Here is a 26720-nt window from a genome sequence, read left to right as displayed (position 1 = left end):
GGTGGGTATAATTTGAGGTAGAGGGTTGGTAGTGTTAGGAGGTGTTTGTGGGGATAGTTGCATATGGGTGTGTCGACGGGAAATGTTCGGGAATTGCAAATTCCAATGATGCAATGCAGGGAAAGTTTGGTGAAGTGTTCATGGGTGAGGTTAGTCAAGTCCCTCACTTGGTGTAGTTCTCCTTTCAATATCTCCTGAAGTTGCTTTAGGTGAGCGGTTTGTTTGTCGTTCCGCGTATTGGTTCTTCCCTTCAAACTATTGAGAACTTCTTATCAGTTTTGCTGAATGAATCCTCTCAAATGAGAGTTCTTCCATTAAATAGAAAGAATTCTGATTTACATGCCTAAAAATCTGCTATATATCCCTAAATATATGCTATTCCTAATTGTAATATCTCTGAAAATATGCTACATTAATCTATGCTATCTCCTATCATCATTACACAAATATTTATAGTTATAACATAGATATGTACAGATATTTAGAATATGTCCAATCATGCTAACATCCCCCCTCAAATTGATGCCGGTGGATCAAAAAGCGTCAATTTGCCTACCAGAAACGGACGACGTTGTGGTGCCATAGACTTTGTAAACACATCAGCTATTTGAAGATCACTCGATACATGTGGAAGAGTAATGACTCTTATCTAGAGAGAAGCTTCTCTGATATAATGGCAATCCACTTCAATGTGTTTGGTCCTTTCGTGATAAACTGGATTAGTAGCAATTTGAATAGCACTTGTGTTGTCAGCATGGAGAGGAGTGGGATTAGATTGAGGAAATCCAATTTCTGCAAGTAACCTACGAAGCCAAACAATCTCAGAGCAAGCAGTAGACATTGCTCGATATTCAGACTCAGTGGAAAATTTTGATACACGGTCTTGCTTCTTGCTCTTCCAAGATATCAAGGAATCTCCAAGAAACATGCACCAACCCGTGACAGAGCGACGAGTATCAGGACATCCAACCTAATCAGAATCACTAAATGCATTAAGCTGAATCTCAGAACCACTAGGAAAGAATAATCCACGAGTAGATGTTCCCAAGAGATATTGAATGATGCGACGGACATCCACCAAATGTAGATGGGTGGAGCCTGCATAAATTGACTCACTTGTTGAACTGCAAAAGAGATATCAGGCCGAGTAATAGTAAGATAATTTAGGCTCCCAACTAATTGCCGATACAAAGTTGGATCAGGAAGAAGATCTCCTTTCGCACGACAGTACTTTACATTCAATTCCAATGGAGTATTTATAGAGGAAGATTCTTGAAGACCAGCCAAAGCAATCAAATCCTGAGTATATTTGTGTTGGTTCAAGAACACACTTAAAGATTTATAATGAACTTCTAACCCCAAAAGTATGTAAGAGTACCAAGATCTTTCATATGAAAAGAATCCTTAAGTTGCTGATGGAGGCTAGTGATTAGTGAAGAATCAGTTCTTGTGATAATAATGTCATTACACCAAAAGAAGAACACAACCTGCAGATGTTTTTCGAAGAAACAAAGACGAATCATATTTGCTTTGCTCAAAAGAGAATTGAAGCAAAGTAGACCGAAACTTGTCAAACCAAGCTCTTGGAGCTTGTTTTAATCCGCATAAAGACCGCTTCAACTTGCATACATCTGATGTAGGTGATGAGAACAAACCAGGTGGGGGTTTCATATAAATATCTTCTTTGAGATCACCATGAAGAAAAGCATTCTTGACATCCATTTGATGAAGAGGCCAATTTTGTGATGCAACAATGGCAATAATAGTTCGCACCGTAGTCATTTTTGCTACAGGTGCAAAAGTCTACTCATAGTCTACACCATACTCCTGTTTGTTGCCAAGGACCACCAATCGAGCTTTGTACCGATCAAGAGTTCCATCAGAATGAAGTTTAATTGAATAAACCCATTTACATCCAATTGGACGGACATTTGGAGGACAAGGAACAACGTCCCATGTGTTCTTTTCTTTAAGAGCCAAAAGTTCCTCCTCTATTGCCTTTTGCCAACATTCAAGCTTGGAGGCTTGTGAGTAACCTGTTGGAATAGAGATGGTGGATAAAGTAGAAGAAAAACCATACCGTTTAGGAGTTTGAGACACTCTAGTAGATCGCCGAGGAGGCTCAAGAGGAGCAGACCTTGAAGAAATCTCAGATTCTGGTTGTGGAGCAGTCTCAGGTGGCGGATCTATTTCGGGATGGGGTAAAGTTGGCCGACGTCGTTCATACACAAATCCTAGTTTGAATCGCTTAGAAGACAATGACAAATCCTCAAAAGTAGGAAGAAGAGGAGAGACAGAAGATGACTCAACATGAGTAGGAAAGAAATACTGATTCTCAAAGAAATAACATTTCTAGAAACATGAAATTTGTTAGAACTTGGATCATAACAAATAAAACCTTTCTGCGAAGTACTATAGCCCATAAAAGCACATTTTATAGACTGAACAAAGAGTTTATTGCGTTGAGAAGGAGGCAGGTGCACAAAACAAACACAACCAAACTTATGAAAACTATGATAGCTAGGATGCTTGTGAAAAAGACTATAATATGGAGACTCAAGATTTAACACTTTAGATGGAAGTCTATTAATCAAATAGACAACAGTAGACAAAGCTTCAACCCAATATTTAGATGGAACAGAGGACTCAATCAATAAAGTACGAGTGACATCTAAAAGATGGCGATTTTTACGCTCAACAACCCCATTTTGCTGTGGCGTATATGGGCAAGAGCATTGTGATAAAATTCCTTTCTCAAGCAAGAAATTATTGAATTCATGAGACATATATTCTCCACCAGAATTAGATCTTAATATTTTTGCATGTGGAAAATTGAGTCTCAACGTAAGCCAAAAATTTCTTGAATATGAAAAACACTTCAGATTTAGATCGAAGAAAATACACCCATGTAAACCGACTATAGTCATCTATAAATGTCACAAAATACTTGAAATAAGTATGAGAAATAACTGGTGAAATGCCCCAAACATCACTATGAATGACATCAAAACACTTTGCAGGACGACTACCAAAATTAGGAAAATGAAGAGTTTTACTTTTGCCTAATTTACAAGTAGAACAATCAAAGGAAGCAGCTGAAAATTGATTTTTATTTCCCAATAAACCAGAATTGGACAAATGAGACAACACAATAGAATTTGGATGTCCTAGACGTTTATGCCAAACCTCATTCTTAGTAGTGGTAGAAGCAAAACCTAGAACACGATGAATAGAAAAGTGTATAGGAAACAATCTTCCAACTTTAGGCCCTTTCGCGATTATCGTCCCCGACACCTGATCCTGCACAAGGCAACCATTACGAGAAAAATTCACATCACAATTGTTATCTACCAATTGGCCAACTGAAATAAGACTAGTGGAGAGCTTTGGTGATATAAAAACATTCTTGAAAGTTTCAGTACTATCCCCAACCTTAGTAATGGGTAAATTACTACCATTGGCAACCTGAATTTGTGTAGGACCATTATACTCACGGATGTTTTTGAGTATATTAGTTGAGTTGGTCATATGATTGGAAGCGCTAGAATCAACAAACCAAATTTAGATATTACCTCATTACCTTGCAGCCCCAAAGCTGAAAATGCTGTCGAGATCATTTGTTGTACCATTTCAGGAGTAAGAACTTGTCCTACTGAAGACGAGTTATCTGTAGTGGAACCATTTGTCCCAACTTGAAAAGCATTTGCCCTACGGTTTTGAGGACGTGTGGAACACTCTTTGATAATGTTTTCTTGTTGTTTACAGTAATTACATAACTTCTTGCTACAATTGCTAGCAATATGACCATATTTCTTGCAACTGTAGCATTGAGTTCTAGCCATATCCATGCCCTTTCCTTTCCCTTGAGTTGCAAATGCAACAGTGACAACATTTCCTTGATGAAAAGCATTTTGTGTGAAGGGACGCTGCTCTTCACGAAGTAATTCCCTAAAACAGACATCCAACGAGGGAGATGGATCACAGTTCATCAAGTTGGAGCGAACACTTTCAAAATCAGATCTTAATTTCATCAAAAATTGACCTCGCTTGCTTTGTTCATGAACTCCTTGAATGATGGAGAGTGATTCAGAAGGTATTTTAGCATAAATGATGTCGGTAAATTCAGCCCATAAGTTCTGAAATCCAGAGAAATAATCTTGAACAGAGAGACCTCCTTGAGAATACATATCAATTTCATGCTCCAACTGAAAGCTCCTTGCGCTATGGTCTTGGTTGTAAACCTTTTGTAAATAATCCCACGTGGCCTTTGCTGTCTTGTATGACCTGAGATTAAGAACAATAAGAGGGTCAATTGACCCTGAAATCCATGTCATCACCCGAGCATCTTTAACCTTCCATTGACCGAGCTTTGTAGGATTGGTAGGAGTAGGATCGCTTCCATCTATATGTCCCCATAATTCTTTTTCGGTGACAAATAGTTGGAATTGAAATTCCCAGGCAAAGTAATTTTTTCCTGTGAAACGAACATGGAAGGACTCAAACTGATATGACGCCATATTAGTCAAGATAAGGAAGATAGAAATGCAATGATTCAAAATAACCAGAATGACCAAGACTAAGATTCCTAGATGCCCAAAATTCCAAGATACTTAGGACTAACTGTTGACTAAAAAGCAGTAAGCAGAACCAAAACTTCCAAAAAAAAATTCTGAAAGGAACCACAGATGAAAGACACTAAAAATCAAAGCACTGAAAAAGGCTCTAATACCATGTCAGTTTTGCTGAATGAATCCTCTCAAATGAGAGTTCTTCCATTAAATAGAAAGAATTCTGATTTACATGCCTAAAAATCTGCTATATATCCCTAAATATATGCTATTCCTAATTGTAATATCTCTGAAAATATGCTACATTAATCTATGCTATCTCCTATCATCATTACACAAATATTTAGAGTTATAACATAAATATGTACAAATATTTAGAATTTGTCCAATCATGCTAACACTTCTGTCTATATTAGAAAATATTCGTTGTCGGGTCAATATCATCGGAGCTATTCATTCTTCTTTTGGATCTTAAATTGTTGCGTGATTCGTCCCGTTTGATGATCATCACACTTTAGCCTCTGGTGGGGGAGAAATACGAAAGGTAAACCAATTGAAAAGAAAACAAAAGGTAAGAGTTAGTCTAAAAGCTTTTAGAAAGAATAAAGTAGGCATATTTTGTTAAATAAAGCATCTAATTGACACACAAACAATAATGTTGAACAAAGCGCATCCTAATATGCACATGACTTCGTTTTGCCAGAGGTAGGCCTATGCTTTAGATAGTGATAATAGATTGATCCAAGTTTCAACACAATTTAGATTTAGAACAAATTTAAGCTTTCATGAATAAGGAGTGGCCTTATGTTACAACAAAAGAAATAAGGCTTAACAAGGCCTTAAATGGCTCCGACGAAAGTACAAAGATAGTTGCCACGAGGCATACCCTTGCAATAAACAACAAAGAAGTGGGCAACAAGTCACTGTTAGGGAATGCAAGAACAAAAGTGGGTGAAAATCCTAAAGTCAGGTCGGACAATCATCGTAATTTCGATCTCCCCGGATGTTCTCCGGATAGTATTCTTCTGGTTCATACTCTAGTAGTTCCTCCTCTTCCTCCTCTGGGTCTTCCTCTATCTCTCCTCATTTTGAGTTGTACTCCTCTTTGGGTTTTACTTTGGTTCCTCCTCTGGGTTTTCTTCCATGTGGTCCTCCTTATCTATTTGAGGTATTATCTCATTGACTAAACCTGGGACTACATGTCGGTACATGGAAGTAGTGAGAAACATATGTGGCTGTATTTGGCCGCATGACCTTTGTCACCATTTTAACATCTCCATGTCTAGGAGTCCTTCCAGGCTTGGCCACGCAATGAGATTTCCTTCAACCAGTATATTACTCATTTTGTCCCATGTCTACCGTGATCAAGCCTAACCACTCTTCTTGGAACTCTTTGATTCTTGCCACATGCACCTCACTGTCTTAGCTGTCCTCTAATGCTGCCACGACAACATTCTTTGTGTCCAAATGGTGTGTCCTAGTGCCTCATCCTCTACTTGTGGCGCCAGAACATATTGCAAATTCTTGCAAAGTAGTCAGTGATTGGTTCTCTTCTGCAGAAATGCTCTGCGACCCATATTTGTAGTAAACGGAGGGAGTAGTAAGTGATTGCAAAGTTGCGAATGTTTCTCTGCTTGGAGCATTGGGACATGCGTTACCTTCTCATTTTCTGCGAACATGTCAAGGATCATTTGCATGATGTTGATGTATCCCCTCGTCTCTTTGAAAAGATAGAAGGGCGACTGAGAAGGCCATAGGGGCAAATCGTCTCCCATTTCTCTTTTTGCCCTCGAAATCACCTCGATTCATGTGGTACTTTCTCGGCGGCCAAACCTCTAAAAAAGATGATCCAATTTAACATAGCTTTTTTCAATGTTCCTCAAAGCTTGGCAAACTTTAGGCCAAAACATGTAAAAAAATTCCCTCCTGACATCGTGGACAAAAGTACTAGTGTCACAACCCAAAAATTTGGGTCATGAGGGCACCTTCCTAACTCTCCTAGTAGGTAAGTCAATCCTTAGTCGAGACAGAAAACATAAAGTAAATGCGGAAGTAATTTTACATAACAACACAATAATCTAAATCCCTGAATCTTTCATAATTAAATCAATGAACAGTAATCATCCCAGACTCAGAGTCACGTGCACAAGAGCTTTCTATTACAAGGTAAAATGCCTAGTCTAGTACATCAGATGCCAAAAAGCTAGTAAGACAGAAATGAAGGTAAAGAGAGAATCGGGCCAAATCTCCGGACGCAAAGAGCTATAAATATACCCAATTTATAGTTAATGTTTGGTTAGTATATATATAAAAAGAAAAAGAAGATTTTTGTGAGCTACAACCAATCATCACTATGGTAAGTAACTTTTGGTAATCACTTACTACTCCCTCCGTTTACTTTTACTTGTCCACTATTTCAAAAATAGATTTTCAGTTTCACTTGTCACTTTTGACATATCAAGAAATACAATTCTTTGTTTCCATGTTTTTCCTTACCATTAATTACTTATTTCCTAAATCATTTTCCAAGGTCTAATACTAAACATCAATTAATATGGGTATAATGGTGAAATACTCATATCAAATATTGTTTTATAGGGGGTAGGCAAAGTCCAAAGTGGACAAGTAAAAGTAAACGGAGGGAGTATATAAGAAATATTAATTAATGCGCAACATAGAATTCTATCTGCCAAGCTGATCCATAAATAGTTCTATTTTATTATATTTTATTTTATTTTTAGATTGAACACTAATATAAATTGAAAAAGAAAAAAAAGATGGATACCGGCTGCCGCAAGAAGAAATTAACTTACGAAAGACACATAAGAAGAAACAAAAGGAGAAAAAATAAAGTAAATTCTTAGTTATTTCATTTATTTAGATTTAATTAAATAAGTATGAATTTAAGAAGGAAAGAAAACTTTGACACATAAATTAACAATGTATAATTTATCAAAATGTCCTTAGGTTGTATCATTTACAATATTTCATGTCAATGTACACATGATCAAGTCATTGAGGACACTTGGAAAAGGTCAAGTTTTTAGAGTACATCTAAAGAACAAAATTTTAGTTACTTACTCTTGGCAAATTATATCTAAAGAAAAATAAAACAACATATCTCATAACATGTATGTTGTCGTTAACCATTTTTTAGGAGCTATGGAATTAATGTCTTTATTTTCAAACCTTATAATACTAAAAAAAAAATCATTTTTTAAAATTTGTTTTATTTATAAATCATTGAATTATTTATAAACCATTGAATTATCGTTTATCAAAATAAATCATTGAATTATTTATATATAAACCATTGAATTATTGTTTATCAGAATAGATCATTGAATTATCGTGATAAAACTTATTTCCTCAAATTAAGAAGTGTGAAGATCATACACTAACTAAAAGTACTCTAGCGTGTAATGTGAGTAGAAGCCTATTTAGGCTACTAAAGCTAATACATGCACTTATTTTAATATTACAGTAAGACATTCAAGTACTTTTATATGACAGGGGTTCCTTCTATTATTGAGTTAGGTTAATATGATTTAACATTCTTTGTTTTCAGGAACTTATATTTTAAAATTTTTATTATAATATTCAGCCATATTTTTATAAAATTTATGTGGATTTTTTAATTTTGTACCCCAGAGTAGATGTTTATTGACTTTTTTACCTTTTAAAAATAGATTTCACCTTGGACAAATTATTATTTAACTGTTTTCTTGATGTTTAGAACTTTGAAATCAACTAAAACTTTGCATGTTATCCTTTTTCATTTGAATTTTGTAGAAAGTTCTAACATTTAGAATTTTAAAATCAATTAAGATTATTTTATATAGTTAAATCTCTCTATAACAATATCGTTTGCCCGAATATTTTTTGATTGATATAGTAGAATGCTGTTATAGAGAACATATAATATGGCATAACATAAAAAAGAATAGTTTACAAATAAAATTTATGACTACAGTGAAATATTATTGTATAGGGTGATTTTTATATAGAGGTTTAAAGGCATAAATTCTTTCCTTACTTGACTAACTTTTATGAAAAATAGCTTAATTTTATTGTTTTACATAAAATAATTATCTTAGATCTTGACAAACTAAGAACTAAATTTTTTGTTCTCCCATTTAATTTTTAAAAAGATTTTTTTATTCTCTTGGGAAATGGAAATCATTTCTTCATAAATTAAAGTTTGGTAGAAAGTTATCTATTCACTTCATACATGATAACTAGAAATACTTTTGTTGTTTTTGTTTTAAAAGATGGGGCAACACAAAGGGGTTAAAAATGGGATTGAAATGATTTTCAATAATTTTATTAAGCATTGAGGGGCTTAAAATAGCCAATATAGAACACATAATCTGCATAGTGTTGAAATTTAAAACAACCTAAAATATCACAACTACTCAAACAATTTAACTAAAATTCAAAAGTCATCTTAAACTAAACAACTTATTTTGCTAAAAACTACTGCAGTAATTAAAAACATATTTTAGTTACCGTGTTAATGAAATAATATTCATTTTTTATTATTTAAATAAATATTTGCTTTTCTACCCTATGGCAGAGGTAATGTCTGCATACATTCTACCTCCCCAAATCCCACTTTGTGGGGGATTGATTTGAAAATCAAGTAACATCCATAAAGACATACATTACATTAGATATGATGTTGTTAAATAAATATCTGTTTTTATTTTAACTTCAACAATTATTTTATAAAAATATATCTTTTTGTACATATTTTTTGTTTGTTGATGCGATACACGTGCAACGCACATACGCTAAAACGAAGGGCTACAAAGTAATTTAGTTTTATAAACTTAAGAGGTATATATATACAATACATACACGTGGTAATTGAAGATACCAAGAGAAATTAGTAGAAGGTAATAAAATAAATTTGTATCCTATAAATAATTTGCAAAACATATACCATGTTTGGTCTATGGCAAATAACTTGCCAACATTTGGGCCTTAAAGTCTGTTTGAATACTTTTCCTTTGAGATCTGAAATGGGCTAAGAGTGATTTGAGAAATATGCCCTTTTGAAATCAGTTGACTTGGGCCAAACCCCAAATTTGTTTTGACATACATTGCGTATCCATAAAGATCCCTTGGGTTGAACTTGTTAATAAATCAAATTTTAAAAATTTGGCCAGACATGGCCATTTTTTCATTGAGTCATAAGCGGATTCATGATTTGGAGGTTTTGGGTGTCACATTGTTTGGAACATAGACATGTTGCTATTTACACAATCCAAATAGGGTAAATATTTGATGTGGTTACTGTTCTGGATGATTTTCCATGTTGTCAGTAGTATGGAATCCATGACTTCTTCATTTTCATTTTTTCTTTTCCCGTTCTTCTTTGGACTGTGTTTCCCTTGAGCTGAGAGTCTATCATGAACATTCTCTCTAACTCCAAAGGTAGGGGTAAGGTTTGCTTACACTCTATCCTCCCCGGACCCCACTTTCTGAGATTACACTAAGTATGTTGTTGGGCTTCAGTTTGGGTAATTCGTCTTTTCGATTTATAGAGGCAACTCGATAAAATGAAAAAATGAAATAATTACAACTTGGTGTACAACAAAAAATTTCAACAATATTACTAATATCATTAATACATATAATTTATTTATAAATGTACTTGACGAAGTCATATTTTGGAAACACTCTATGATGCATACTTACTTATATTCATGAATATATCACGCTTTTTGTGATAAATTAAACAATCATTTATTAGTTTAGGAGGCATCTTATTTGTGTGCTTACATAAGTTGTTAATAAGTTTAAGCAAGCATATTGATTAGACATTACGTTTGAGTGTCACAAGGAGGAATTAATACATAGTAATAATCAGTTAGTATGAAATAGGAATCAAGATCGGCTTAGGAAGAAGCTCCATAAGTAAACAGTTGAGGCTAAAATGAAGTAGTTTTTTTTTTTTTTTTCAAAAAATAAGTACAAAAAAGATTTGTAAAAAATAATTGTCGGAACAATCAAGAAATGAGAGAGTTCTGGGAGGATCTGCCACATTTTCAAACTTCAATGAAATCCAAAATATTTTATGCTTGATAAAAAGGAAAAAGAAAAGAAATCAATCAATTTAAAAGGACAATAAAGAATTAAGTTTAAATTTTTTACAATTAAGTCATAATTCCAAAAAAGATTATTTCATATCTCACACTACCTTAATGATGTGAGGTCATTGTATTTTGTGGCACATGTTTATATGTGAGGTCAGGTGTTACTGTAAACCAAAAAATGAAAAAGAGATTGGAGAAAAAAGAGTTTTTGTAATACACAGACAAATACAGACTAGAGAGATACAATTTTTTGAAAAAATAATTTACAAATAATAGGATCCACAACAGAAAATAGGAGAGTGGGAAAATTTAAAAGAAAGGAAAAAAGATGAGAGGGGCTGAGGCCTGAGAGCCGGGTCCACTTAAATCTAGGTGTCAAAGGTGTTATGGTTCCACGGGTAATAATCTTTTCCTTAAACTTGGAATACTATAAAAAAAGATTAGGAAGTGTGGTAAATGGGAATTGAACTCTGTTAAGATGTAAAACTTAACTTTGCCACTGGCTCCTCTTCACATTTCTCTAGGTGGCACGCCTAATAAATATATGATTTCCTATACATATAAACATAATTTTAACCTAGGCCTCCGCTGGCATGGCATCCCCACCCTTCTACATAGATCTGCCCCTGCATTGAGTGCCTAGAAAACGTTTTAGGCCTAATCAGCACCTTAAAAATTCTGCAGAAAATTTATATTGAGCCCAAATTCTTTCAAGGCCAAAGTGGCCAAAATTTTAGCAATTGGAACAAAGGGCTTGTCTTTAAATCTGCAATTTAGCTCCTTAAAATCTGTTTGCTTGAACTCTCATTTTTGTTTGAAGGCAACCTGAAAACTTTGTTAGAAATAGTTGAGTTGTTAAAAGTCTTTCAGGTTTATCTCATTTGTGAATGCAAATAAATTCTGGAAACATGCTAAAAGGAAGTTAATCGAAACCAAATGTTATAATTGAATTTAAGCTAAGCAACTACAACAGTTTAAGTTGCATGAACTTCTCAAAGAGATTATTCTATTATTCTACAACAGTCTTAATGAAGTTGCCGTTGAAAATGTCTATTACGGAGCTTAGCTAGAGGGGATAACTATTCAATGAAGAGCTTTCCAAGGTGTGACTCAGTTGATGAAACTGGATTAAAAATCATAGGAGACCACGATCTGAAATCCCGCAGAGGCCAGCTGGACACAGTTACCTTACTCTAAGTATGTATTGGTGGGATGATGTAAGTACTCAGTTAAATAGTCACAAGGTGCATGCAAGATGGTTCAACACACCACTGTTATTTAAAAAGAAAAGGGGTGTTAGCAGGACAAGATGGTGGCAGTAAATGGTTAGGTTGAAAAGGAATGCAATAAATTAAGGCTGAAAAACAAATGTAAATCACTACAAATGTATTATATGCAGTGAAGCATTGTTCTTCAGACATTCACTGTGAAAGCTCATTTTTCATTGTTTCTTGCTCACTTTACCTAAACTTGCTACTGATTCTCTCTCTCTCTCTCTGACTGTGCACTTTCATGGGAATAAAGTGGCTTTGCGACAGATAACATCATTAAAGTGCTGCATGGGGAACGTATCGGCACCCTCTTTCATTGTGATGCCAATAAATGGGCCTCAATTGGAGAGATTGATGCTCGTGAGATGGCAGTTGCTGCAAGGGAGTGTTCCAGACGGCTTCAGGTATATTTAGAGGGGCATCTGGCTATAACATTTTGTATGCTGCAATGGATGTGACTATATATTTTTTATTCACCTCCAGGCACTGTCTTCCCAAGAAAGGAGTAAAATATTGCAGGATATAGCTGATGCACTGGAAGCAAATGAAAAGGCAATCCTCGCTGAGAATGAAGCTGATGTGGTTGCTGCTCAACAGGCCGGATATGAGAAGTCTTTGATATCTCGGCTGGCTTTAAAGCCAGGAAAAGTAAGAGCTTGCTCACTTATGCAACTTTGTCTGAGTGATCATGTACCTTTTTAATACTCTTGCTGAAATTGATACTCCTTTTTCATAGATTTCTAGTCTTGCAAACTCAGTTCGTGTGCTTGCTAAGATGGATGAGCCCCTTGGTCGCACTTTAAAAAGAACGGAGGTGAGTAAATCAGATCAAATATAAGTGGCACAGGTAGTTTTTACTGACATGAGGAACAAACAGATTGTGAAGGAATCTTTTGAAGTACCTCTTTATAGAAAACCTTCTGCACTATCAGACGATTTTAGTGGGTATTATACTATCACTATGTCCAGTGACAATTACACTGAATGGTATAGCCAAAGATATTTTTGTGGTTGTTTAGTTTCTTGAGTCATGTAATGAACGGGCTGACTTGCTGGAAGATTGGGAGAAATCGAGATGTGGATTTGTAACTTACAACTTTCATTGATCAGTGTTCAATTATTAGCCTTTAATTTCAGAATGGGATGTTGATTTGATCTCTGGAATGTTGTCATCTTGTTCAGGTTGCTGATGGATTCATCTTGGAGAAATCATCAGCTCCGTTAGGCGTTCTATTGATTATTTTTGAGTCACGACCCGATGCACTTGTACAGGTATGCAATGCTGGCAAAGTTGATGTTTCCCACTAACAGAGACTCTGCTGCATGCCTTTTACTTTCCCCCCTTCCCAATATGAATTAGTAGGGTTCACTTTTTAGTAGTTATTCAACACGTTTTTGTTACTAGTAGTGGGGATAATGATGGCAGACATGTCACTATATGTAAACTTATGGAATTCTCTGCATGCTTGAAGTGCCCATCCTTGGATTATACTTTTACCGTTCACAAACTCGTTGCAATTTTTTTTGCATGACTAGATAGCTTCTCTAGCAGTCCGAAGTGGGAATGGACTCTTGTTGAAAGGAGGAAAGGAGGCCAAAAGATCAAACGCCATCTTACACAAGGTTTAACTGATAGTATTATGTTCTCATACCCTCTATACTGGAGGTTCACATTCTCTTCATTTCATGACAACTTTGTCACCTTCTCCTCTTTTTTTTCTTTTTTTTTCTTTTGTGTGTGTCAGGTGATTACCTCAGCCATTCCTGTAAGTGTAGGTGAAAGGCTTATTGGACTAGTGACTTCTAGAGAAGAGATCCCTGAATTGCTTAAGGTGCCTGCCAAATTTCTTAGGAAACTTATATTATATCTCTGTTTCGTTTTCAAGAAATCATGACCTACATTACACATGATTTTGGTTCTTTGTTTTTTTCCTGCATTGCAGCATGATGATGTGATTGATCTTGTTATCCCAAGAGGTAGCAATAAACTTGTTTCTCAAATCAAGGCATCAACAAAAATTCCTGTTCTAGGCCATGCTGGTAATTATGTGTTAGTTGAATATTAATTACGTGTACATGCTTTCTCTGCTTTGATATCAAGGATTCTGTTCCGATGATGAGAAAGTCACTTTGTTTGCTTCCAGATGGAATTTGCCATGTTTATGTTGACAAGTCTGCTGACATGGATATGGCAAAGCGCATTATTGTGGATGCAAAAACCGATTATCCTGCAGCCTGTAATGCGATGGTAGTTTCTTATACCTTTTTGTAAAGCAGTGTCCAGTATTTAACTTCAGTAGTTTATTGTTTTCTTCTGTTTTTGTGAAATTTTTTTCATTGCTGTCCCTTATAGGAAACACTTCTTGTGCATAAGGATTTGGCACAAAATGGAGGTCTTAATGATCTGAGTGTGGAACTTCAAACAAAAGGTATTTTTTTTTTTTTGCAAACTCCTTCAATAATTGAGCTTCTACATGAATACTTAAGTTTCTGAGATTTGGGTGCTGGTGTCCGAAATGAGTGGATCTAGAGATGGATCCTTCATAATCTACTGTCAAAAGAAACTGAACATGATTATTGCATCTGTTCATTCCTTAATTTCACAATCATAGATGTAATTTTAAGATCTGGGGGAACGGATCCTGTAATGTATACGGATACGTGGCTTGGCTAAAAATAATTCAAATATCTAAATTAGATATGCCTAAATTATGGTGGACTATTTGGAAGGAAAGGAATGCATAAATTTTGAGAGCAAGTTTGAATTTGTAATTATTATTAAGTACAAACGCACTTCCTTACAGTTTTTATGGTGTTACATGGCTATTGCAAATGATTTAGTGGTCATGATAGACTTCTTGAGTTCATTGCGCATTCAGCAGTGATGTTGATCTATAAATATCTTTAAAGCATCTTCTGGTTGATGGCTTTTTCATACAAATATCTTTTAACAATAAAAAAATATATGCCTAAATTATGATTTCACCCCAGCTTTTGTTTTGATTTCAGAAATCATTGCATCTCTCTCGAATGTCTTTATCAATTTTGGTTATAATACCCAAAATCGATTGACCAAATCTGTTATGGTCCCTGTTATGGATCTAGTTATGGGACGCTGCAAGATAAAATTTGAAGTTTTCTTCTTACGACCTATGGTGCTGGTTCGTTAAGAGAGAACCTGCAATCTCTTGAGTTAAAGTACTCAAAAACTGAAATTACTTTTCTGCTTACCTTTTCTGAGACAAATAAATAGTTTAAATACAACACTTAAAAAGATAACTACCCCTAGAAACTAGGACATGACTTCCTAACATTACTAGAATGAAAAACTGCACTATTACAGGAAAATAACTACTACTAAAAGGAAATAACTACTGCTAAAAAGAAATAACTAAAGCTGTAACTATTGGATGACTAATGAGTGATAACATTACTCTCCTCCTTCAAATCGCGCTTGTCCTCAAGCGCTAAGTGCAGTGAGAAATCTACTGTCTTGGATTGATGACCTCGTCTATAAAGTCAATCCAGAATAATTTCTTGCATTGATGACCTCGGGTGAATGGTTCATCACAATTGAAACAAAGTCCCTTAAGTCACCTTTCCTCCATTTCAGATTTGGTCAGTTTCTTCACAAATCTGGCATGTTGAGGTGAGAAATCTGCTGTCTTGGATTTGCAAGCATCTAACGATTGCGAACAAACGGGTTGTTCCTTGCGTTCATAAAGTCGAGATAAACTCATCGCCGTAGCCAAATCTGGAGGATTATGTAACTCAACCTCAATTGCTATATAATCAGTAAGATCACGGATATAGAGTTCAATTTTTTGCGACTGAGTGAGTGTACCGGCCCGCGAAATTAACTGCTCAAACTTTTCTTGGTAATTTGTCACAGACCCAATCTGGCATAACTTACCCAATTCTCCCAATTTCTGACTTCTAATTGGTGGCCCAAAGCGAAGGTTACATTGACGTTTGAATTCATCCCAAGATGGTTGAGGCATATCTATCTCTAGTTGAAGAAACCAAAGTTGTGCATTGCCTTCTAAATGAAAAGAAGCAAGTCCAACCTTTTCTTCTTCTGGAGTTTGTTGGTGTCGAAAGAAGTGTTCACATCTTTTCAACCACCCCAAAGGGTCCTCTTGGCCATTAAATCGTGGGAAATCCAACTTTGTATGTCGAGGAATGATGAAACTTCCTCCTACTTCTGATCCCGACCAACCTACCACTTTATTTTTTCCCCTCCAACCGCGATTCTGACTTGTATTTTCATTTGAATCAGAATCAAGCTTAGAATTCTCCAAATCCTTTGCGAGTGCATCCAAACGAGCATTTATTGCTTCCTGTCTGGCCAAATTGGCTGCACGTTCTTCGTGGAACAAATTCACCAATTGTGCTAGTTGATGTTGAATTTGGTCTCTCATAACTCCCCTCTTTGATACCAAGTTGTTATGGTCCCCTGTTATGGATTTAGTTATGGTCTATGGGACGCTGCAAGATAAAATCTGAAGTTTTCTTCTTACAACCTATGGTGCTAGTTCGCTAAGAGAGAACCTGCAATCTCTTGAGTTAAAGTACTCAAAAACTGAAATTACTTTTCTGCTTACCTTTCTTGAGACAAACAAATGGTTTAAATACAACACTTAAAAAGATAACTACCCTTAGAAACTAGGACATGACTTCCTAACATTACTGGAATGAAAAACTGCACTATTACAGGAAAATAACTACTACTAAAAGGAAATAACTACTGCTAAAAAGAAATAACTAATGCTGTAACTATTGGATGACTAATGAGTGATAACAAAATCCCACACCCACACACATGTCGTGTCGACACAGTTGCGGTACCAAAAGAGTCCGCACAACTTAGATGAATACTGTGGGGTCTTGACTTGGGAGTAGGGAGAAAGAAATTGAGATCACTTTCTTAATCTCAGTTTAGCTTTGAGTTGCATCACCGACAAAAACACTCTTGTTATTATACCTCATCTATAATTAACAGGATACACAATCTACATTATGTTTAAAAAAGATATGTTACATGTTCTGTTCCTTGAGTTTTTCATTCAAATCTTCTGTATCTCCTTTGTTGTTTCAAACTTGATTTATGATACATAACAAGTAAATCAAATATTATGTAAAGTCCATCTCAGTTGTCAAAATCCGTGAGTTACTGCATACCTGATTAGCTTATATTTTCTGATTGCTCCATGGTCGCCTCACACTTCATCCCTTGTATGCTCTGACGTGTTATCCATCTTTGTAGTTCTCATCTAGTATGACCCCCTTCCCCCTCTTTGTCTTTACATCCAAGCTTGTACTTAGGATACCCTTAAGCTGTCCATCTTGTATATGCAACCTCTGCCATCTCATGATTGCTGCGAGACTTAACAGGTTTATGGTTATCATTATTCATTTATTAGCCTATAGATAGCTTTATGATATTATGGAAGTTACTAATGTTACTAGTGTTTCTATTTATAGTTTCTAATTATCAATGTGACTTTCTGGTCTTGTGCACTTTTCATCATTGAGGCTAGAAGTGGTTGATAATATTTGGATTACTCATGAACATGTTCAAGATGCTTTGTGGATAGCTAATCAATGTAATACTAGCTGCATACAAGGCACTAATTGTGAGCTGTAGTAAAGCATTATCTTTTTTTTTTTTTTGAGAAGTGTACTATTCCTCAAGTCAAGGAGAAAGAGCATGTGGATCAAATATGGAAAACAAAGGAAAAATCGGTGTCCTTTCTCTCAAAAACATCAAAATGATCTTGAAAAAGATCACGTGGAATCACACACAAACAACCTGGACAAAAAAAGAAGTGACTTGGACAAGAAGAAACGAAGTATTTGCTGATAACTCAAACCAATCAATTGAATATCGATTATACATAATAGATTGAACACTATTTGAAAACGGCTCTATCCTAAGTTTTAAAATATGGTAAATGCTGACTATCTGCAACCATTACTTTTAACGAGAAAAGTGATGCTGACTATCCTCAACTTGTTTGGCCTTGAAAGAACAGTTTAATTAGATTCAAGACGTGTTATCTGATGCTTGCCTCTTTGCCAGGGGTTTCTTTATATGGTGGACCCAAAGCAAGCTCCCTGCTCAAGATTCCAGAGGCACGCACATTTCATCACGAATATAGTTCACTAGCTTGCACTGTGGAAGTTGTTGAAGATGTATATGCTGCGATAGATCATATACATCAGCATGGAAGGCATGTTATGTTTGCCTAATTTTTTTTTAATAGGATGCATTATGATTTCTTTTTTTTTAAATTACTTCATATTGAAGCTCCGGTTCCATGCAAACTTTTGCAATCCTTATTTTGTTATACCCAACTCACTGCAGTGCCCACACCGATAGCATCATTACCGAAGATCAGGAAGTTGCTGAAGTTTTTTTACGTCAGGTTGACAGGTATATTTACTGGATTACTTTATCTTATCATTCTTATGTTTTTCAACTTCATCCTTTATTACAACTCATGAATAGTTTCTTCAGTCTGATAGACTAACTACCTGTTTGGATTGGCTTTTCGATTTTGACTTATAAGACAAAAGCCATAAGTTGGAAATTCTAACTTATGACTTTTGGCTTATTTTTATCATTTTAGCTTAAGCTTAAAATCAAGTGCTTATAAGCACTTTTTAAATTTACCCAAACACAGAAGTGCTTAAAAACACTTAAAATAAGCCAATCCAAACAGGCTGTAAGTCCTCTGCCATTTCATTAGTTCCCAATAATAAGTTTTGCTCATTGTAGTTAATCATTTTGTGGGGGGAATACATTTGATTTTCACTTTTCAGTGCTGCTGTATTTCACAATGCAAGTACAAGATTTAGTGATGGATTCCGCTTTGGACTTGGTGCAGAGGTATATAATCTATCAGTGATTCCAAATTATCTTTTGGCATTGTAGTTTCATATTTATCTGTATCTTGCTTGCTTTTGGGTGAATAGGTGGGCATTAGTACTGGTCGTATTCATGCTCGTGGCCCAGTTGGAGTTGAAGGATTGCTAACAACTAAATGGTATGTGTGCTATCAACTGTTTTTTTACTTCAGTTCCTCTTCTACTTCTTTCTGGCTTTAAGTCCTACCTGGAAAGCTACCACTCTTGAGAGTTTGCCTTTTGAAACAACAAAACTGTTTCTTCTCAATTCTCTTTGGCGACTCATATATCTCTTATGATAAAAGAGAAAATGGAAGTAAAGAAGATGATGTAGTCAGTTTAATCTCCTTATGCAAGTCGAAATGAATTCTCTCAACTTGACCTAGATACCATTTCTTTCCTATACGACATATCCTTCAGCTTTATTGCATTTGCTACAACTTCTTAATTATATTTTTGTCTGTCTGCATGATGAACTTGGTATTACTTCCTTACAGGATCACATGTGACTGACTGCCCACACTTAGGTTTTTTTCTTGACCAAACCAGTCTTTTAGACCTAGTGCAGCAAGATCTCAGTGCATATCCAGCCTGCATTCCTTTTCCCGGTTGTTTTCCTACTTGGCAAGATTCAGGTGCCTCTGTTTCTTAGTATCATGGCACTACTACCCCTGTAACATCTATTCACATGTTTCGACATCCTGCCAATAATGATTCCGCCATCTCATCACTTACTCTTCTTCTTTTCTTTTGCCCCCTTTCTGAGTACATCGTTCACATTCGACTATTAGCTCAAATCCACAATTACCTCCTCCTTGGTAACATGTACCTCATTTTTCTACCATCTTCTTTCTCGAGTTTCATACCTTACTAACTGATACTGTCACAATCTCTCTTAATGGTTGAGGTCAACGCTCTAGCCTCGAGATTCCGATCCGTTGCTTGAACATCTAGTACGTACATGATTTTCTAGGAACTTCACATTCACTTGCCACCCTAAGCTCGATCGTGCGGAGTGGAATGATTCATGAAAGCATAGTTCTATTGCATGATTTTGAGTATGAAAGAAAGGTAAGTTTTCCTAAATGTCTGTGTAGCCTCCCCCTTGTAGATGTGGTCGACAACAAACCAATAAAAAGGACTCTACTGAACACGATTTAATTGACTTCGTAGGATACATAAACCATGAACCTAGTGCTCTAATGGTAAGTTTGTCACACCCTAAAACCTTGGTGAGCCAGACTGGCACTCGGTGCCTTAACTTGACCGAATGGACCAACTAGTCATGAATCATAGAAACTTACATAAACATGAAACATATGTATACATAGAGAAGTCTTTGGGCCTGAAACATACAACTGACATAAGACCCAACTGAAACATGAGTCACAACATCTGTACATACATGACAACATCAACACAGGTCTATGAAGCCTCTACAATAATCTAGGACCTGTAGGAAGTGTCAGGACAGGGCCTGACCTTCTCAAATCTCTATATACAATTCACGGATACTAGATTAAAACCCAGGTAGTAGCCGAGATGAAAACATGTTTCACTTTCATTAACAAGCTCTCTTGCCATTTCCAAAATTCAGTCATTTGAAAATTCGTAGTAAAATCCTCTATTCACAAAATAACTTACTTTATGCATATAATTCTGATTCATGGTGTAGCTTATACCCATTTGTTGGAGTACTCCCACATTTGAAATTACAATTCAAGCTTTTAAAACATTTAATGAGTATGTCTTAGAAGATTAAGCCTCAACTTACCTCAGCCTCCGAGCTCAAATTTGAGTTCTGTCCCACAAGCTGTCAACAAGTCATATTCTAACATATAATATGGGTTTGACAGATTTCAATTACGCTTGACAAGCTCAATGCGTCAAAATTGGACTAAGCCCTAATTCATCGTTTCCCAAAGCCATGTTCTAGCGTGGAGTCTTAACTCACTCATTCTATTTTATACTTCCAATTGCTCATAAATAACTAATGGGATCATTTATGACTATCCAATCTATCACCTCAACCATGAAGACCCTCTTCACCTTCCTTGTTTTTAATGTCCATAAATGGATTTTCACCATTCCACCATCCAACCACTAGTTAAGTACATTCAGTACTCTTAGGGGTCGTTTGGTACAAAGATTAATAACACAGGGATTAGTGGGATTAGTAATGCAGGAATTAGTAGTGCAGAGATTAGTAAATGTAGGGATTATTTTTATGAAGTGTTTTGTTCATTGTTTTCCACCACATCTTGTGTTTGGATTAAAACTCTATAAAAAGCTTCTTTCCAATTATACTCTAGTATTATTATGTAATTGGATTGAGGTAGATAATTGCAGTGACAATATTATTTTTTACGACCTTCTAACTAGCTAGGAGAAGAACTTTTTTGTTCTCATGTGTGCTATTTTTTCACTTAAATTATTTGAGGATAAATATTTGTCATCTTAATAAATTGATCACTCACAAAATGTCAATTTTTTGAATTTAAAAAAGATAAACCAGTTACTTATAAAACCGAAAAGATGTAAACAATAGTAAAATTGAGTAAACTATCTACATTTACACATAAAAATTGCAAGTTATAGTTTTAATATATATGCAATTTTATAAATTGTTTAAAATACAAATAATTAGAAAACCACACAAATATATATATATATATATATATATATACACACACACACACACATACACACGAAACATCATGTGGTGTTATATTTTCCTTTTTAATTAATGTTAAACAACTCACATTTTGAAATATGGTATTGATTTCTATTGGATTTATTTAGTAACAAACAACCCTCTCTAAATAATTTGTAAGCTAATTTATTTAAATAAATTTACTAGTACAAATATAAAACATAAAATCAAGAAAAGGATTAAAATGATTTGAGGGATATTTTTGTCTTTATATAGACTTATCCCATGGTATTAAATCCTATGTATTACTAATACCTCCAAATGGAAGGTATTAGTAATACATCCTCTAATACCATATAGGGTGTATAACTAATCCATGGATTAATTATACATAGGTCTAAATTCTTACCAAACATAGTACTAAATAGGCTTAAGTCATCAGTGGCCCCTTAAAGTTGTTCGCATAATTGAACACTTTTACTAAGTAATACTAAAATTCTTCCAATTGAACACTTGGCCGGTTAACAGTTTTTAACTGATCTTAAAGGATGCCTTACACCTTCCCTTTAGGCTTAAGTCATCAGTGGTCCCTTAAAGTTGTCCTCAACTAAGACTAGTACCTATTGAACACTTTTACCAATTCAAAAATTGTTCCTATTAGGCATTTTTTGATAATCAACAAAATATATGAAGATTGTGTGATACACTTGCGGTGACGTGGCAAAACGGCTAATTAAAAAATAACATGTGGCACTGGACCCCGAAAATTATAAAAAAAAATTTTGTTTAAAATTATTTCAAACACTTTTTATATCTAATTTTTTTAAAAAGAAAAAGAAAAAAATGAAAATGTCAACCTATTCTACCCAACCCCACCCCTACCCAACCCCCTTTCATCTTCATCTTCTTCCCAAAACACATTCTTTCTCAAATCACAAAATCTAATTCTTTTCAAATAACTTGAAGATTAACTTTTAAAAAATATATATACGTTTTCATACTAAGAGTGAAGAAGAAAGAAAATTTTGCCGGCGGTTATTCATTTCTACATCGAAGACAACATGAAATTGATAGCTCAAAAATGAATTCTTTCAAATTTTTGAATATCATTTTTGATAAATTTAATGGGTTTATATATGAATTTGAGTAAAAATCTTTGTTCGAAAATTGTGATAAACAAATATTGGCAAACTTTTTTTATACGTAAAATTCATTTATTTTCTTTCTTCTTCTTCATATTTGTTCCTTATTTTTATGAGATTTGAAATAAATCATACGAACTTTCAAATCTGAATCTTCATAGTTAATTTTCATTTATCTTCATAATTGGAAGAAATAATATTCTTATTTTTATAAAAAAGAAAGAAAAACAATGTTGGAGCTAAAATGAAGAAAGTTTTGCAAACTAAAGTATGAAGCAGATGATAGGTAGGGAGTGGGGTCCTTTTCTTTTTTGAAAAAAGTGTAAATGAAAGAAGAAAAATGTTTTTAAGTTAATTATAATGCCAAGTGTCAATAAAAGAAGAAAAAATTTCAAAAAGACACTATTTTGAATCTTTTCACACGCTTCAGGGAAGTGCAAAACACAACGTTGTGTTTAATAGGTACATGTTTTGAACAATTTAGGTGTTCAATAGGTACAAGTCTTAATTGAAATGTCTAAGTGAATTATGCGGACAACTTTAAGGGGCGGTCGATGACTTAAGCCTACTAAATAATACCATACATAATACATGGACTATTTCTCCTAATACTCCCTACCAAACGACCCCTTATAGCATAACAACACTAATATATTAAGCCCAAGAGTTGGAATTACTTTTAGGGGTCTTGGTGTGGCTGTGGTGGATAAGAGGAGTTAATCCCAAGATAATTTTTGAGTGCACTTCAATCCATTGTTTGGTTGCAAAGGTTGGGATAACTTATCACAGGATTAACAATTAGTCCTGGGATAAGTTATCCCTCCCTGGGGTGGAATAGTAATCCTAGGATAACTTATCCTGAGATAAAATATGTAAAATAACAAAAATATCCCCCTTAAACTCTCTTTTATACACTACTTTACATTCATGTATATTAACATAATTCTTAACAACATTTATAATAGCATTCACAATCTTAATTATTCGTTATTTTTATGATAATATATTTTTCTATTAAAAAATTACATTTTATAAGTACAATTTTTATTTATGAATATATTATAAGTTGGATTTATTTGCCCAATTCTTATGTTTATTTATATTTTTATTTCTCCTAAAATGTATACTCCACTACTAAATTGCATATTTTTAATTAAATAGTTTATTACTCTCTTAAAAATGATCTTTTATATATCAATTAAATTGTAGCTAACTTTAAAATGTAGAGAACTTCAATAATAAAATTTCTTTTACTTTAATAAACTTAAAATATAAGTTTTATTTTTAAGCTAAATAAGATGGAAATTTATTTTTAAGCTAAAAAAGATGAAAATTTTATTTTTAAGCTAAATAAGATGGAAGTTTTATTTTTAAGTTAAATAAGATGAAAGTTTAATTTTAAAAACAGACGTCACAATCATGGAAATGCACACACAAAAATATTTAAGCTAAAATAAGATGGAAAATTTATTTTTAAGAATGAATAACTAAATCTTGCAAAGAAAATGTAAAAAAAAATTCAATAAGGTGGATGGTATTTTTGTAAACAAACAACTTATTCTTAGAAATTATGCCATGAATATAAGTTTGAATATGACAAACCAAACAAGCAATTATAACTACTCCTAGCATAGCTAATCCCAACATAACTTATCCCACTATAACTAATCCAACATACCAAACGACCCCTTAGAGTTCAAATCTCAAAATCTTACCCATAGGTTATTGGTGGAATTTCCTTGGAACTTTTCAAATTCATGATATTGATATTGATATTAATATCATGATAAGGGAGTGATATAATGCATTTATAACGTCTGAGCAGTTGGCAAAAGCACTGAGCATGCTTTATTTCGTGGTCGCACTGCCTGATTTTCCCTCTCGGAAGTTTTTCTTTCACGGCCGTGATTTGTCCCCTTCACACACCTTTTAGTAAATGTTTGTATGGGTGTTCAAATGACAAGTGTTTGCACTAGACTTCAAGGGCACAACTTTCATTCATAATATCATGGCCGAATTTCTTCTAGATTAAGAGATGTACTCCTTTGAAGTTACATTTGGATGTCTTTATCCATTATCGTTTCGAACTTGCTCCAAACTTTTGTTCTGAATTTTCAAACATCCATATAGCTTTTCAAGCAGAAGATTTGGATATTATACTCCTTCTCAACTTGTCAAACACTCCTATGCACAACTTAAAACTAGGCGTGGACATAATACGTAGCGAAAATTTTCCACAGCTTTGTCATCTCTACCATTAGTTTAGGGTTTAAGACCAAAACTGTCTAATTTTTGTATATTTTTGTTTAGTGATATACATCCAAGGACCATAATTGTCCAACCCGTATATATTAAGGGCCATTTTATCAATACTTCATCACCAAAATGAAATGAAAACAATAAAAAAGATCAGAGGCATGAGTTTGCCATGGTTTTACTGTGTCTTGTATGTGCAAGAGGAAGAGTTTATTTGCTGTTTAAAATCTATACCAAGTTCTAGAGTCCAGTACCTATTTCATGCTGAAATGAGTTTTCTTCCTTCAAATTTTCTTAAGCTTGTTTACTTATTTTGATTGGGCGTAAGAATTAAATATTGAATTTTATTCTGCATTTTGGACACGAGTTATTTACCCAATGCTGCAATTTTGTATAGGCTTGCAAGGGGAAGTGGACAAATTGTTGATGGTGATAAATCAATTGTGTACAGTCACAAAGACCTTACTCAGCAAGGGTGATTGTCCAGTTGTGTATTTAGGAAGATTTTGTATGGTGCTATTGGATGGTGGGTAAAGCAGGTTTGGTGCTTACCCAAAGATTTTCTGTATGTTCCAGCCATGGAGATAGATTGACTTGTGATCATTTGCATACACAGGCCAAACACTCTTAATATTATTCTGTATTATTTAACATAGTTATGTTGTTACATAGGTTTTAACTTGCAGCCTAATTTGTCCAATTATAATAATATCGAAATGTGTATTTCAAATAATTAAAAAGACGTTTCATTTATATAAATGTCCTGGCCAACTTGCAATTTTTCTTCTAGGTTATTGTTACCTCCCACCATCATAATTATTAGATAATTTTGCCAACCAAATCTTAGGAAGATGAGGCCTTGTCTATAGTGAGATTTCAACCTTGGTTTTCACGGTTTGAACTAAATTCATTGAATATTAAGTCCACCTTAGGAATTCAATGAAATTGAAGATGGATTCTTCAACATATGACCGCTGTGAAGGAAATCAATAATCTTAAATCTTGTATAGGAGAAAAGCAAGTAATAATTTAGAATTGAAATGCTATCAATTTATTACTCAAAAGAAACAATCAAGAGAATCTAGAAACTAATTTAATTAAACATTAAAATATGAGATACTATACAAGGTAGAAATAGAAAGAGAAAATACATCAAATCTTCCCTAAACTTGATAGTAAAACTTATTTTAGCACTTTAACTACACAAATGTCTATTTACCCTCCTAATCTAATATGAAATGAATTAAATATCATCCTAAAAATATAGTAGTGACGATCTCACAATGAAAAGTGTATTATGTAAAGGTAAAATGCTAAAGTAAATTTTACTGCCAAGTTCAAGGAGAATTTGATGTATTTTCTGAAATAGAAACGAACTCAGTAAGATAGTTCAAGAGAGGTTCAATATGGTGAAAAAGGATAAACCTATAAATCACAAGTGTGTTCAATATTATCTTTCAAAGGTAGCTGATGAAATAAGAACCCTAAAGAGGAGGGGTTAGTTTCAAATACATACAATAAAGTAACTAGTTTACAATAAATATTTATGTATAAAATAGCCAAAAGTCATAGAAAGTATACATTGACTATACAATATTGCTTACTTATACATGAACTATACACTTTCTATACATTATGATACACTCAAAAATCTGAATATAGCTTAACTATATATGAAGTATACATTGACATTCAATCTCGATTAACTCAAAATCACTTCTAAATGTTCCCTAATTTTAGATATAAAATTCTCTCAATGTTTCAAGTCTTTTGAGATATAATTCGCTCAAAATAATTCACATTTGCAATATGTCGATTTT

At 34.2% G+C, this 26720-nt stretch overlaps 1 protein-coding gene across 1 annotated transcript in view; it reads left to right on the top strand.

Moving 5' to 3' along the window:
* Positions 1-25650, top strand: part of LOC125827276 (delta-1-pyrroline-5-carboxylate synthase) — a 31054-nt gene extending 5404 nt beyond the window's left edge. The window contains exons 7-20 of the mRNA XM_049506593.1: positions 12194-12344; positions 12424-12588; positions 12677-12754; positions 13123-13212; positions 13477-13563; positions 13686-13772; positions 13884-13980; positions 14085-14188; positions 14294-14369; positions 18023-18173; positions 18308-18376; positions 18766-18832; positions 18919-18989; positions 25298-25650. Coding sequence (XP_049362550.1) covers positions 12194-12344; positions 12424-12588; positions 12677-12754; positions 13123-13212; positions 13477-13563; positions 13686-13772; positions 13884-13980; positions 14085-14188; positions 14294-14369; positions 18023-18173; positions 18308-18376; positions 18766-18832; positions 18919-18989; positions 25298-25379 — 1375 coding nt within the window. The 3' untranslated portion in view covers positions 25380-25650. The remainder of the gene's footprint in view (positions 1-12193; positions 12345-12423; positions 12589-12676; positions 12755-13122; positions 13213-13476; positions 13564-13685; positions 13773-13883; positions 13981-14084; positions 14189-14293; positions 14370-18022; positions 18174-18307; positions 18377-18765; positions 18833-18918; positions 18990-25297) is intronic.
* Positions 25651-26720: the final 1070 nt, after the last annotated feature.

The sequence above is a fragment of the Solanum verrucosum genome, unplaced genomic scaffold (assembly GCF_900185275.1).
Source record: "Solanum verrucosum unplaced genomic scaffold, falcon-dt-bn FXZP01000106.1, whole genome shotgun sequence".
Lineage (NCBI taxonomy): Eukaryota > Viridiplantae > Streptophyta > Magnoliopsida > Solanales > Solanaceae > Solanum > Solanum verrucosum.
The sequence above is the reverse complement of the archived record's forward strand: the minus strand, read 5'-3'. Positions and strand labels throughout refer to the sequence as shown.